At 51.3% G+C, this 14,512-nt stretch overlaps 1 protein-coding gene across 1 annotated transcript in view; it reads right to left on the bottom strand.

The window, feature by feature from the left end:
* Window positions 1-4,222: 4,222 nt before the first annotated feature.
* LOC137760516 (protein-arginine deiminase type-4-like) overlaps window positions 4,223-14,512 on the bottom strand; it is a 38,286-nt gene continuing 27,996 nt past the window's right edge. Inside the window, 6 exon segments of the mRNA XM_068537504.1 lie at window positions 4,223-4,510; window positions 6,385-6,519; window positions 7,066-7,136; window positions 7,976-8,078; window positions 8,330-8,471; window positions 9,891-10,030. Of these exon segments, the coding sequence (XP_068393605.1) occupies window positions 4,223-4,510; window positions 6,385-6,519; window positions 7,066-7,136; window positions 7,976-8,078; window positions 8,330-8,471; window positions 9,891-10,030 (879 nt within the window).

Genomic DNA, 14,512 nt, shown 5'->3' with positions numbered 1-14,512 from the left:
CGATGCTGTGATGAGTAACCTGTGTGTAACTGCCTGGGGGACATAAGTTGGGTACCGTGTGAAGGCTGCCCGGTGAGTCAGGCTTGGTGAATTCGAGATTAAAAAGAAAACTAGCCCTCCTTGGAGGCTTTAAGCATGCAGCATAACTGCAGGAGTGGCTTTGTTTGGGGGCTCTTGGAGGCAGGGGGTGGCCAGGAAGACTCTAAATACCCCTCTGGTAGGAGGAGCCCATCATGTGTATGCTCTCACCGCAAATGGCTCACCCACACCCGTTCCCCCATCTGCTCACACACAAGCCAGCCAGAGCCCGGCTGGAGGAAAGGGATGGTCTGACTTGGGAGGGGTCGAGAGGGCTGGGCTCAGGGTTCTGGAGCAGAACAGCATGGGAGTTCTGTCCCTCCCACCTTTGGGCAGCTCTGCCTTGTGCGGGCCTCTGAGTATGGTGGGGAGGGGCACCCTTGGCCTGGTGCATGGAGAACCTTCAGGGCATGAGAGGGGCTTGGAGGGATCTAGAGCAGGTCCTGCACCCCCTCTAGGGGGATTCCTGTTCACCACTGACTCCCCAGCACCCACAAGAGTCCTGGACATAGTAGGTACTCAATAAGTTTTTGTGGCCCAAATGACTAAATGACCCCCCAATCCCTGCAAAAGATAACCCAGTGGGCCTCCCCAGGTCTCTCCAATGAAGCGAGGGGTTTGTAACCATACGGCAACTTTTACGTGGATTCCCATGCTTCCTCACATGCTGATTCAGTGGAGGAAGTCCTCCCTCAGCTCCTCCGTGATGTTTCCTGAGATAATCAACTCCCACGGTCACTTTGGGTCGCTGGTGGACATTATGGTATGCCACCTGACCCCTTCTTCAGGGCGGAGGCATTAATTCCCCAGCTGCTATGAGTGTTGGCTTCCGGCTGCTCACAGCAAGTCCCTTTCCGGGAATCGTCTACTGCCAATTCCCAAGGTTACGGTCCCTCCTTGGGGGCAGCTACATCCAATGTGGGGAGACAAAGGGCAGGCTGCTTGTCTTAATTCAGGACAACTCTGAGGGCCCAGCCCCAGAGCATCCCAGGGGATTACCCAAAACCTCTGTGGTCACTACATCCCAGTTCATCGTCTCCCACTGCCCCCCAGACTCCCTCCCAGGTATGGTTCCTAAGAGCACCCTCCCACCATTCCCCCCACCCCCGCCTCCGGCCCAGAAACCTCCTGTGGGCAGAATCTGTTTCCGGGAACCAGACATAAAACAGTCACCAAGGGCTCCCCTGGTGGCGCAGTGGTTAAGAACCCGCCTGCCAAAGGGGACACGGGTTCGAGCCCTGGTCCGGGAAGATCCCACATGCCGCGGAGCAACTAAGCCTGGGCACCGCAACTACTGAGCCTGCGCTCTAGAGCCTGCGAGCCACAACTACTGAGCCTGCGTGGCACACCTACCGAAGCCCGTGCGCCTAGAGCCCGTGCTCCGCAATGAGAAGCCGCCACAATGAGAAGCCCGCGCACTGCAATGAAGAGTAGCCCCTGCTGGCCGCAACTAGAGAAAGCCCGCGCGCAGCAACAAAGACCCAACGAAGCCAAAGATAAATAAAATAAATAAATTTTAAAAAAACCAACAACAACAAAAACCGAAAACAAAAACAGTCACCAAACAATCTCAATTCAGAGGTTTGAAAGTTGAACCCCACACAAAAGAAAACCCCTTAATTTGCTTTTATGAAATTAAATCTACCCCCCCACAAAAAGGTGATAATTATGTGATGGGATAGAGGTATCAGCTAACACTACAGTGGTCATCGTATTGCAATATATAAATGTATCAAATCAACACGTTTGCACACCTTAAACTTACACAATGTATATGTCAATTATATCTCAATTTAAAAAAAGTTAAGTCTTTCCCGTTAGGATTTAATGCAGCTGCAAAACTTAGAACTCTGGAAAGGGGATGCTTGGCTTCTTTCTTCCCCTTCTATCTGTCCAGCTGGCAAATGGTGGTTCTTAGCCTGTAGTAGGTTGAATAATAGCCCCCAAAAGATATCAAGGCGCTAATCCCTGGAACCTGTGTTATCTCATATAGAAAGAGTCCTTGCAGTTGTGACTAAATTTGCAGGTGTGACTAAGACTTTTTGAGCTAAGATTATCCTGGATTATCTGGGTGGGCCCTAAATGCCATCACACGTGTCTTTATAAGAGAAGCAGAGGGAGTGACATACACAGAGGAGAAGGCAACGTGACCGCACAGGCAGAGATTGGAGTGATGCAGCCACCAGCCGAGGCATGCCGACAGCCGCCAGAAGCTGCAAGAGGCAAAGAGCGGATTCTCCCCTAGGGCTCCGGAAGGGACCCGGCCTTGCAGACATCTTGATTTCAGCCCAGTGAAACTGGTTCTGGACTTCTGGCCTCTAGAACGGTGAGAGGATAAATTTCTGTTGTTTTAAGCCACCAAGTCTGTGGTAATTTGTTAGAGCAGCTGCAGAAAACTAACATGTGAATCCAGGAGAAGCGAGGGGAGATGGGTGTTAGGGAGGGGAGGCAGCAGGAAAGTTCTTGCTCCTGGGTGCCATCACAAGATGCTCTACGGGGCTGGTAGGACTTAAACTGGTGCTTTCTCTCACTCGGGCTCCCCTGGCTCCTTTACTGATGCCCCACAACCCCCATGAACGGTTGGAGGAGGCTCACTTGCATTTAGCTGATGCGAGGGCTGCTTTAGCCTTCAGCTCATCTCTCCAGCCTTCTGCAGCCCCAGGAATCTGGCAAGGGCTTCAGCTTTTGTCTACTGAGCTCATTCACTGCTCCAGGCTGCCCTATTGGTCAGGTTTGTGGGGACAACTTCACACCAGCTTCCCCTTGTGCATGGCCCCCTTCTGTCCACGAGAAACACTTGTGCATCATCTGCCCCAGCAAATTCCAAGCGGGCGGGGGGGAGCTGATTCTCTTCAGAGAAGCACATGGTGACCGGGTTTATGGATCCCTTTCTCCCTAGTCTGTGTGAGGGCAGACACTCTGGATGGCCATCTTTTTCCACCATGATGTTCTCCACAACCCACCTGAAAACAGCATCTCTGGGCGTTTTCTGAGCATCTCAGGCTCTATGGAGCCAAAATCTGGCCTCAATCTTCAAGACCTCAAGTCACCAAGTTTTATTTTCTTCAGGGGAATCTTAAGTCCTAATGTCAGGGCCACAAAAGAAAACATATGAAAAGGACACAATGGGGACTAACAACCTCATTCCACGAAACCCATGGCTCCTATTCTGTGCCACGTCCAGCTAGGCAGCGTGTGGCACAGCAGAAAACAAGAGGGACAAGACTCCGCTTTATGGGGCTTTCTAGCTGGTGGAACGGAAATGACAAATGGGAGAGACAATGAGAATTTGCTGATGTCTGAAACGTTTGCGGGTTTGAAACGACAGTCAGTTCTCATGTCCCCCTTGGGTTCTTGCATTCCATGTCTGTTGCCTTTTTTTCAAAGGACAATGTGACCAGGAATCAGGCTGCACCTTTGCCCTCGAACCTGATAAATATCGCTCTGTGGTATACGGAGAAGCCTGAGGTTGACATGACATCATCTCTGCTGCTCTTTCCTGCCGAGTGTCCCTGTGGTCCGGTCAACTTTTTATAACTTTATTTTTTTAACCATGAAATACAGAGGAGTGCATTTAACATACACACACATTAAAGCAAATAATCAAATGAGCATCCATATACCTCAGGCGGTTCACCTGGCTGGCTGTTTGGAAACTGACTTCAGTGCAGCTTTGGGGATGTGCTGCACCCCTGGGGGGCCCGGCCCTCCCCCTCCCCCTTCACTCTCCCTCAGAGGTTCCTTGGGAAGCTTAGAATCAACTAGGCTCAGATCATAGAAAATTTTATAGACCAAATGTATGCCCGGGAAAGAAAGACAGGCGCAGGAATGTTGGCCTTCAATGTATCCTGGTCGAAACTTCAAGTTTGTAATATTCAATTCGACCATGACAGTGAGTGAATGAGTGAATGAATAAATGAATGAATGCCAGGAGCATTAGCTTGACCTCACATACTAAGTGACTGTAAAACATCATTGCAGCTTCTCACAGCAGAAGTGAGTTTTCAATGCCACGACCATGTTGGGGTCCTCGGTGAGGATTCCAGGGGCTGGGGCACAGGGGAAGGAATCAAGCCACTGCCCAGAGGGTGATCCCCCACCCCGCCCCGGGAGCCAAGATGTCCCCAAGAGCTCTTGCTGTGCCTCACTGCAGGGGACCAGAGCCTCTGGCCAGGAGCTTGTTGGGGGGGGGATGGGCTCGGGGCACCATGCACCACCACTTGAAGGAGAAGGTCTGCCGGCGCACGTTGGTGCCGCAGTGCACGTCCCCGTGCTGAACATGGTAGGTGTAGAAGTCATCGATGAAGGTGCAGTGGAGGCCCAGCGGCTCCAGCAGGGACCACACCTTCTCCTCCAGGCAGCAGTGGCCGTTGATGATGGGCCCAAAGGGCTTGGGGATGCCCAGGTGCTTCCCCAGCACCAGCATGTTCACCTGCAAAGAAGCGGGAGCCCAGGTCAGGGGCAGCAGCGTGCAGCCTGCGGCACCATCTGAGTGCCCCCTTCCTCTTCTGACCTTTGGAAATAACAGCCCCACTTCACAGATGAGCAAACTGAGGCCCAGACCTGTAACGTGAGCTACTTAAGGCCACCCAGCGAGTCTAGGACTTATATTCAATTCTGTTGGACTCCGGGGTCCACATTGTTAACACTGTTCTCTCCTTCCCCACTGCCACCCTCTGGCAAACTCGATTACTCAAGGCCCAGCTCAAGTACCACCGCCTCCGTGAAGCTGCCTGTGAATTAGTCATCCTCCTCTGTGTTTCCATAGCTCCCAGCACAGTGCCTGGCACAGAGTAGGCACTTAATAAACATCTGTTGATATGATCTGGTGAATAAGTGACTACCTATTTTGGGGCACTTTCCATATGTTGTACCTTATGTAGATGACTATGTTTCCTCCATTATATTGGGAGGTGGCCTGGTGAGATGAAAGGATGAGGATTTTGGCTCCAGGCCAACATGGATTTGAATCCCAGCACTACTATTGTATAGCTATGTGGCCTTAGGCAAGTCACTTCGGCCTCTCTGAGCCCCATCAGCAAAAAGAGCCCAAACACATTTCCATTGCTATGACAATTGGTTAAGAACCTGTATGCAGAGTCTGTGCCAGCTCGTAGTAAGTACGAGTCAGTCACCAGGGCTTATGAGTCACTGAAGGGGCATCTCACTGCTCAGATGCAGCCAGTGCCGAGTGCCTGGCACTCTTCGTTTCTCCGCCTGTTCCTCGCCCAGGCCCACGCCCCCACCTCCCATCACGGGGCTCCTGGGAGAGTCATGGCTCAGGCTCCAGCTCCCTCTGGGGCCTCGCACAGTGGAGGTACCAAGTCGGCCCTCAGCATAGCTGATTACTTCATCTGAGATGCCTCATCCCCCAGCCGTCGGCATCAGCTTTCTTGCCTGGCTGGGCTAAACTGGAGAAAAACTGAAATGCTTGGGGCCAATTTTATTCCAGGGGTTAAGAGGAGGGTGCCCCCTCCTGTCTCGTTTTAGCCAAGGAAGGTTTATTCTAAACAAAATCTTCTGCAGCACTTCAATGCATGAACAGAAAAAATCTAAACCACTGCATTTGAGGTCCTACCTTGGAACCCCAGGGCCCTGGAGAACCCAGTTTGAGGACCACTGTGCCAGGGACTACTGGCCCTTCCCTGAACAGTAATCCGCAGCTGCAGCAGGAGAGGGGGCTGAAGGACCCCAGTAGTATTGGGTGAGGTTTCTGCCTGGCCTTTGGGTATTCTTGGAAGAGACAGAGCAAGAGGGCAGAGGGATGGGAAATATATACTAGATGACTTCAAGATGGTGCTGGGATCAGTTAAAAGTTCTCGACAAAAGTGGATCTCCCTCAAGTTCACCTTCAGACAGGTGAGTCCCACTTCGCCCAGGCAGTGCCAGCCTAACCTCCTCAGAGAGGCCTTCCTGGACCAGTCTGAAAAGGTGCCCCACCTTTATTCCCTTCATGGTACTTAATTCGACCTGAGAGCATCTTGCTTGTTGCTTGTCTCCCCCACCAAAACCTGCCCCATTCTTACCTCACCCGCCACCGGAAGTCCACAACGGGCAGTTCAGCCAGACCCCAGGCTCTGAATCCCAGTTCTGAATCCCACCTCTTGCCAGGAACCTGGTCTCCCTGGGCATCATCTGCAAAGTGGGGGCAATGATAGTCTTTGACCCCCAGGTGGTTGCCTAAAGCCTCTGTAAGGCGGATAGGGCCGTGCAAACCCCAACGGGTGAGGAGACAACCAAGCCTCCTGGACCCAGTGCCCAGCTGGCCTCTCTGACTTAAGGTTACTCAGAAGGTCACTTCCTCACCACGTTTGGGAAAAAGGCTTCGGCCTTGAGGGTCCCTTCGAAGCCTTTCTGGAGCTTGAAGAGCTGGGGGACGTCCACGATGTCCCGCTCCGTCAGCTCCGGCTTCAGCACCTCCCGGTTCCAGTCGATGCATTTCTGGGGGGGCGGGAGGAGGGGACGGCGGTGGGTGGGGCGGGGCTAGCAGGGGGCGGGGCGCGGGCTGCCGTGGGGGAGGGGCAGGTGGAGCCGAGGCCGGGCCAGGGGAATGACCAGGGACAGGGTCAGGAAGGCGGTGATGGGCACCTTCTTTTCCTCCGTCCTTCCCTCCCTCTGCTCAGTCCCTCTGCCTCTTGTTTCTGCTTCTGTGTCCCTGCCTTTCCAGTCACTCCAACCCTTGGCCTATCTCCTGCCCCTGTCCCTCTGTTTCTGAGAGTTTCCCCCATCTTTCTCCAACTCCAGCTTTGCCAATTCTCTCTCTTCCGTGCATCACCTTGTGAGTGTTCCTGTAGTGGTGACCGAGGTCTCCTCTCCCTCTTTCTCTCTGTCACGCACACATTGACCCAAATCCCAGAGCTGTTCATCACGGAGCTCGTGGAAGGCTCTGCCTTGGGCCTCTAACCTCAGGGAAGGGGGCTGGAGGTGGGGGGTGGAGGTGTCAGGTCTGCCCAGGATATGGCATCTCCTGGGCAGCCAGGCTAGTACCTCCACATATGAATTATGTTCTCTCAGTTTCTCGTTTGACAGAATGTCCTTTATTTTCTGCTGGGTTTTGTCTGTCATGGAGAAAAAGAAAAGAAAAAAAGCAGATGAATTCAGAGGTCCATTTTGCTCTTCCCAGCAGGTCCAGTTGGGACTCAGTTTTCCCATCTATAAAATGGGGGCAGCAATGATTCCTAACATATAGGTTTATTATGAGCATCTGGGAGGCAGATGACTTTAATAAAATAATCTACCAGGGTAAGTTCTCATTAAGAGTGTTACCTTTGCTCCCTTAAATTCTCTTATCTCCAAAGGGATCCCGTTTCCGGAGGGGCAAACAGAGGTCTGACCATTGCCTGATGCTACAGGACATATACAGATATTAGGTGAGAACTCTCAGCCATGGTGACTTCAACCTCTGACTCTGGCCAGTGTCTGTGGACTTCACTGAAAAACATATTTCATTCTGTGCTCCACCCAGACTGAACTTTCTTCAGGTCCTCAAACACATCTTGCGTTCTCCTGCCTCTGTGCCTTTGCCGTTCCTTCTGTCTGGAATATCTCTCTTCCTCCCATCCCACTGCCCCATTTGCCTGGCCAACTCCTGCTCATCTCTCATGCTCATGCTTGACCTTCGCCTCCTCCAGGAAGCCTTCCTTGAGCTCCTCCCAGACACCCCTTAATGCCCCTGTGTTTAGTTGTTTCCTTCACTCACTTTGCCCCGGACTGTGGGTCCTGAGGGCAGGGAGCTATTCTGCCCTGTTCATACAGCATCCCCAGCACTTAGCACAAAGCCTGGTGCCAGTGGCTGCTCAGAAGATGTCTGTTGCCTGAATGATTCCATCTGGCAATAGGAGACCATGTGAAGGCAGAGGAAGTTTCCCAGGTAAAAGAACAGGCATGGCCAACTTACTCTTGACCCCTTGGAACAGCAGAGCCTCCCCATGGCCGTCCTTCATCTGCTCCTGGAACAGTTTGTAGCAGGACCTGGGGCTGGCCAGGAGCAGCCGGAAGCCCTGGAGGCAGAAACCCTGGGGTCAGAGGTCAGCTTTGCCCCTGGGTCTCCTAAGGAGGAAGGCTCTGCTGAGGGTACGGGGAGTGTGGGCTTGGACCTGGGCAGGCCACCTCTTACATGCCCCCTCCTGGGGGTGAGGCAAAAACAGAGTCAGGAAGGTAAGGTCAGTCACCCCCAGGCAGAGGCAGAGCTGTGTTTGGAAACCCAAGAAGGAGGCATGTGGCTTCCTCCAGGCAGCCCCCCAGACTGCACCTTCTTGTGCACTGGAACGAAGCTCAGGAACTCATCCTCGTGGCCCACAGACAGCCAGTCGGAGTAGAGTTTCACAGGGGCCTGCACCTGCTGGGCACTGAGGAAATCCTGCAGGTCCTGGTGCATCTCCTGGCTTTCCTTGCTGCCAATGCGGGGTTAAAGGGGTTATGGGGAGATGGGGGTGGGGGAGCCAACAAGGGTGGGGATTAACAAGGAAGTCTCTGCGGGACTGGGACTTGGCGAAGGGGTCAAGGTTCTCCTTCAGGGAAGGGATTCAGGACCCTGGGATGCCTTTTTTTATTATTATTATATCTCCTAACATCTGAGAAATTTAGAAATTGTCACCCCAGTTTTGTTGGGGAAAACTGAGGCATGGAGTCAGTAAGGTAAGTAGGACCAGAGCTTAGCTTCAGAAAGCACTGCCTGTTGACTCAGCCTAGATGCTGGTGTTGTGAGTAAACGTGGGGTCTGGAGCTGGTCCCACTGAGTCGGTGAACTCTTATTAGCTGTGTGCCCTTGGGGACATCAGTTTTCCTCTTGCTCTGACCTCCAAGGTCCTTTGTGATCTAGCTCTTTGCTCTTTCTCTTGCTCAGTCTGTTTTAGCCACTCTGGCCTGCTTGAACCCACTAAGCCAGAGGTCTCCAACCTTTCTGACACCAGGGTCCGGTTTCGTGGAAGACAATTTTTCCATGGACGGGGATGGGGGGTGGCGGGAGATGGTTTCAGGATGATTCAAGTGCATTACATTTATTGTGCACTTTATTTCTATTATTATTACATCGTAATATATAATGAGATAATTGTACAACTCACCATAGTGCTGACAGGAGGCAGAGCTCAGGCGGAAATGCGAGCGATGGGGAGCAGCTGTACATACAGATGAAGCTTCGCTCACTCGCTCGCCTGCCGCTCACCTCCTGCTGTGCGGCCCGGTTCCTAACAGGCCTCGGACAGGTACCAGTCCGTGGCCGGGTGCTGGGGACCCCTGCACTAAGCTATTCCTGCCACAGGATCTTTGCCCATGCTCTTTCGTCTGCCAGGAACCCTCCACCCCAGATGTCCATGCAGCCATGTCCTCCTTGTCATCAGACCTCAGCTCAAAAGCCCCCTCCCCAGAGAGGCCCTCTCTGGTCACCTTAACATAGTTCCCAATCTTCCTCTGCCCCTCTCTTTTGTGCTCTCTTCACTGTTTGAAATTATTTTATTTGTTTGCTTTTCTATTATGTGTCTCCCCCACTAGAATAGTGGCAGGGACCTATCTGTCACGTTCATGGCTACATTCCTTCCTAGCTCCTAGCACAGTGCCGTGCACATAGTAGGTGCTCAGTAAATATTTACCTACCAAAAGTGTGTAAGTGGCAGAGCTGGACTTTGAGCTTGGAACTGTTGGGCTCCCGAGCAGGTATTCCTTGCTGTGTATTTTGATTGCTCTCATACCCCCTCAAGTTTGTGGAGCCTTCTTGGTCTGGGAGCAAGTAGGGAAGGCTTCTGCTCTGGCCTCTGCTTTTCCCCAGCATCTCTGGGTGCTGGCCACCCCCCTCCCCCCCCTCCCCTCCTGACCTGGGGTAACCGCTGTCCCCAATGAGAATCCTGCCCAGCGGGTATTCCTTCTCCCCGACTGTCACCGGGGGGGCTCACTTCCAGGTTCCCAAAGGAGTCGAGGTTTGGGGCACTCGAGTCATGTAGCCAAAATCTGGACCCTGAGATGGGAGAAGCAGTGCCAAGAGTTAGAGAACTTAGTCCCTGGGTGAGGAGAGGGTGGGGTCCAGGTTTAAAGATTAGCCTGGTCACAGGGAGTAACCTTTCAGCAGCTGGTTCAGAGCAGGTCTCATTATTATGTGTGGAATATTGAAGGAAAGCTGAGTCAGGGGGGCAAGAAAAGGGACCAGGATTTGTCAGAGTCCCTAATGGGCACCCGCTGCTTCATTAACCTTAACTCGGGTGTAATAATGAATCTGCAAGATCTCATTTTTATCCTCATTTTCAGAGCAGAAACTAAGGTCAGAGTGGTGTGTGGCTCTTCAGGTTCCAGAGCCAGTTTGCAAGACTGGGATTTGAACTGTCTCTACAACAGGCCATCTTGGTCCAATGGGGCTGCATCCTGACCTCGGGCTGGAATGAACCTCCCCAAATGGCTGTGACATCTCCATCTTCATGAGAAGACTGGTCAGGTGACACACCTCTCACCCCCGTATTAGTTTCCAGCTGCTGCTGTAACCCAATTAGTGGCTTCAAACAACACACATTTATCTCTGACGGTTCTGAGGTCAGAAGTCTGAAATCAGTTTCACTGGGCTAAAATCAAGGGGTGGCATGTTGGTTCCTTTTGGAGGCTCTGGCAGAGAATCCATTTTCTTTCCTTTTTCAGCTTCTAGTGGCCACGTCGGCTGGTCGCCTCTTCTTCCATCTCTTCAATGCCCATCACTCCAACCTCTGTTGCTGTCATCACATGCCTTTTCTCACCGCAACCCGCCTTCCTCCCTCTCACAAGGAGCGTTGTGATTACATAGAGCCCACCCAGATCCTGAGAATCCCCATCTCAAGATCCCTAACTTAATCACATCTGCAAAGCCCTGTTGCCATGTAAGACAGCATCTGGTTCTGGGGATTAGGCCACATTTGAGGAGCCATCATTCGGTCTACTTACTGCACCTGTAACTCTGCTTCCTACAAGTCGATGGTCTGTACCCTGGGGATTCATGGGGGCCACAGACTCCCTGAAAACAGATTCCAAATAGTGAACTTGGGTGCGTTTTTCTGGGAAGATGACTAGTCTCAAGGAGGTCTGTGATAGCATAAGTCTAAAAACCATCATTTCCAAATCCTCCCTTTCTCTCTAAAACCCATGCCAACCTGATGGCTGGGCCATCAACACTGCTCCCTCGAGGTCTTCATGGTCACACAGCTAAACCCAATGGGCAGTGCCCAGGCTTCCTTGTCCATTAGCAGCATCCGAGTCAGCTGGTCACCCCCACGTCCCTCCCACACTTTCTGCACTTGGCTTCGGCCATTGCTCCCTCTCAGCCTCCTGTGTACTGGGGGCCTTGATTCACTCCCTCCTTTGATGATCTCACCCAGTCTCATGAAATACCATCCACGTGCTGACCATGCCCACGTTTATATCTCAGTCTGCATTTCCCTCCCAAACGCCGTACATGTGGTGCAACGTCCCACTTGGATGTTGCCTAAATATCTCACATTTGCCCCAAACAGAACTGCTGATCCCCGCTTCCCAGCCCCTTGTCCCCTGTTCCTCCCTCAGTGCTCCCATCTCAAGGGATGACACCTGCCACTCACAAGGGTCAAAACCTGAAGTCACCTAGGCTTGTCACTCCCTCACAGCATCAGGAAATCCTATTGGCTCTGTCCTCAAAGCATATCCCAAATCTGGCCGTTTCTCACCCCCTCCCCTTCTCCCCTGGTCTGCAACCCCATCATCTTTCACCAGTTACAGCACCAGCCTCATCCCCACTCTCCCTGCTCCCACCCTTGCCCCGCTGCCGTCCATTCTCAGTGGGCAGCCAGAGGTTCTCTTTAATAACATCAATCAGATCATAATCATCCTCTGTTTAAGACTCTGCAATGATTCCCCAGTTTCTCAGATTCTAAACAAATGGCCTTACGATGGCCAAGAAGCTCACAGGATCCGTCTCCCCACTACACCTCATCCCCATCACCTCTCTGCCTCTCCTACCACTTTGCCTCTTGCTCACTCAGCTCCACCCCTTCAGGCCTCCTCGCTATTCTGTGAACATGCCAGGCATGCCCTGCCTCAGGGCCTTTGCACTGGCTGTCCCACCGCCCAGAACACTCTTCACCGAGATGTCTATAGAGTCAACTTCTTCACCTCTTTCCAGTTTTTGCTCCAGTGTCAACTTCTCAAAGAGGCCTCCCCTGACCATTTTATTTAAAATTGCAATCCAATCCCCCCACCACTCTGGCACCTGTGAGCCCCTTGATTCTGCTCTTTCTTTTTCTGCAGTACTTGATTTCACCTCCCAACATATAACGTAATGTATTTATTCATTAAACATATGGTTCCTTGTCTATCTCTCTGGGCTAGAATGTCAGCTCCATGAGGGCAGGGGCCTTGGCATTGCTCACCAATAGATTCCAAGTGCCTAGAACAGAGCTGGACACAGAGTATGTGCTCAAAGAACGTTTGATGAATGAATAGCAAATTCATCCAAGTCACTGCCCTGGCTGTCGCCATGAGAAGAAAGCTACCTAGGCTGCAGGCTTGGATTTCTGCAGGCGAATGAAGGGGTATCCATGGTCTGGAGAAGGGCCCCCCCAACCCAGAGCAAGATGTGCAGGAGATGCTCACATGTGCTACTTGCTACAGGTTCCAGCACAGGCTTAGAATGTGTCCAAGTTCTCCTCCAGTCTTTCTGGTTCATCAAAGATGAAAGTCCCAGAGTGGGAGATGCAAATCCATCCTTAATACCAGCTAACCTCCCGTCTTAACAAGCGGAGGGCGAAACGTGGTTCAGAGTTTTTGCAGTCATTTGTGTGGAGCTGGATTTAATAGCACTCTTTTGTTTTCATTCTGTTTAACTTCAAGGTTCAACGCTTCTACTTATGGCAAGTGCTACTGGTGTTCCACTGACCCATTTAAAATGTACTGACGTTGTCTTGTGGGAGAACATCCACCACGTGTAAGCTGCGTGCTAAGTGCCTGGTGTACAGTGATGGGCACTACGGCCCAGGCCCTGCCCTTGTGGTGCTTCCAGTCTAGCAGGGAGACAGAGGATGGAAAGTAAACAGTCCGGTGATTTATAACAGAGACTCCAGAAGGAACCAGCAGTGCTGCAGTGGAGAATGCCAGGGGCGCGGATGTGTCCTTCAGTACCAGGATGGCCTCACTAAGGCGGGCATTGAAGCTGAGACCTGAAGGTGGAGAAGCAGCCAGACATGTGAACCGGGAAGCTAACCGGGAAGCTAACCGGGAAGCGGGAACAGCATATGAAAAGGCCCTGGGGCAAGCACAAGTTGGGTACATTTGAAGAACAGGAAGGAGGCCAGTGGGGCTGGAGCCAGGTGAGGGACAGGGAAAGTGGCCCATGATGGGGTTGGGGAAGCAGATGGGGCTGTTGCCTGGTGAGGAGTTTGACTTTTTTTTTTTAAGCATCTTTATTGGAGTATAATTGCTTTACAATGGTGTGTTAGTTTCTGCTGTATAACAAAGTGAATCAGCTATATGTATACATATATCCCCATATCCCCTCCTTCTTACATCTCCCTCCCACCCTCCCTATCCCACCCCTCTAGGTGGTCACAGAGCACCGAGCTGATCTCCCTGTGCTATGTGGCTGCTTCCCACTAGCTATCTACTTTACATTTGGTAGTATATATATGTCCGTGCCACTGTCTCACTTCGTCTCAGCTTACCCTTCCCCCTCCCCATGTCCTCAAGTCCATTCCCTACATCTGCGTCTTTATTCCTGTCCTGCCCCTAGGTTCTTCAGAACCTTTTTTTTTTTTTTCAGATTCCATATATGTGTGTTAGCATATGGTATTTGTTTTTCTCTTTCTGACTTACTTCACTCTGTACGACAGACTCTAGGTCCATCCACCTCACTACAAATAACTCAGTTTCATTTCTTTTTATGGCTGAGTAATATTCTATTGTATATATGTGCCACATCTTCTTTATCCATTCATCTGTTGAAGGACAATTAGGTTGCTTCCATGTCCTGACTATTGTAAATAGAGCTGCAATGAACGCTGTGGTACATGACTCTTTTTTTTTTTAAGGGTTTTTTTTTTTTTTAATTATGTGTAACACAGACAAAGTTATTTAAGTCAATAAATTTTTAAGGAATTTCACATGTTCTGATTCTTTCCACTGCCAATCACCTTAGTTCCTCCAAACTCCCAATCTTCAAGATAAAATAGCCCTTTCAAAAGGAAGTTATCATGTGAGTCAGCCCACAATTCTTTTAGTTAGGCTTCTTTGATCTCCAATGAAATATGGACACACTTCAAAATTCCCCACCTGTAATCTTTGGGATCCAGTTTCCTCAAGCGATTTACTGTAGGACCATGTTTAGGGTCAGGGATGGATCTGCCTGGTTCTGAATTTGACACCCTCTAAAATTGTATTAGGTTCAAATCATATTCACTCCTAAGCCATCACACCCTAGAACAGTACAGATCATTGGGATATGCCAATACCTAAG

This window comes from Eschrichtius robustus, chromosome 3, assembly GCF_028021215.1.
Source record: "Eschrichtius robustus isolate mEscRob2 chromosome 3, mEscRob2.pri, whole genome shotgun sequence".
Lineage (NCBI taxonomy): Eukaryota > Metazoa > Chordata > Mammalia > Artiodactyla > Eschrichtiidae > Eschrichtius > Eschrichtius robustus.
Note: the sequence above shows the minus strand (reverse complement) of the source record. Positions and strands in the feature narration are given on the sequence as shown.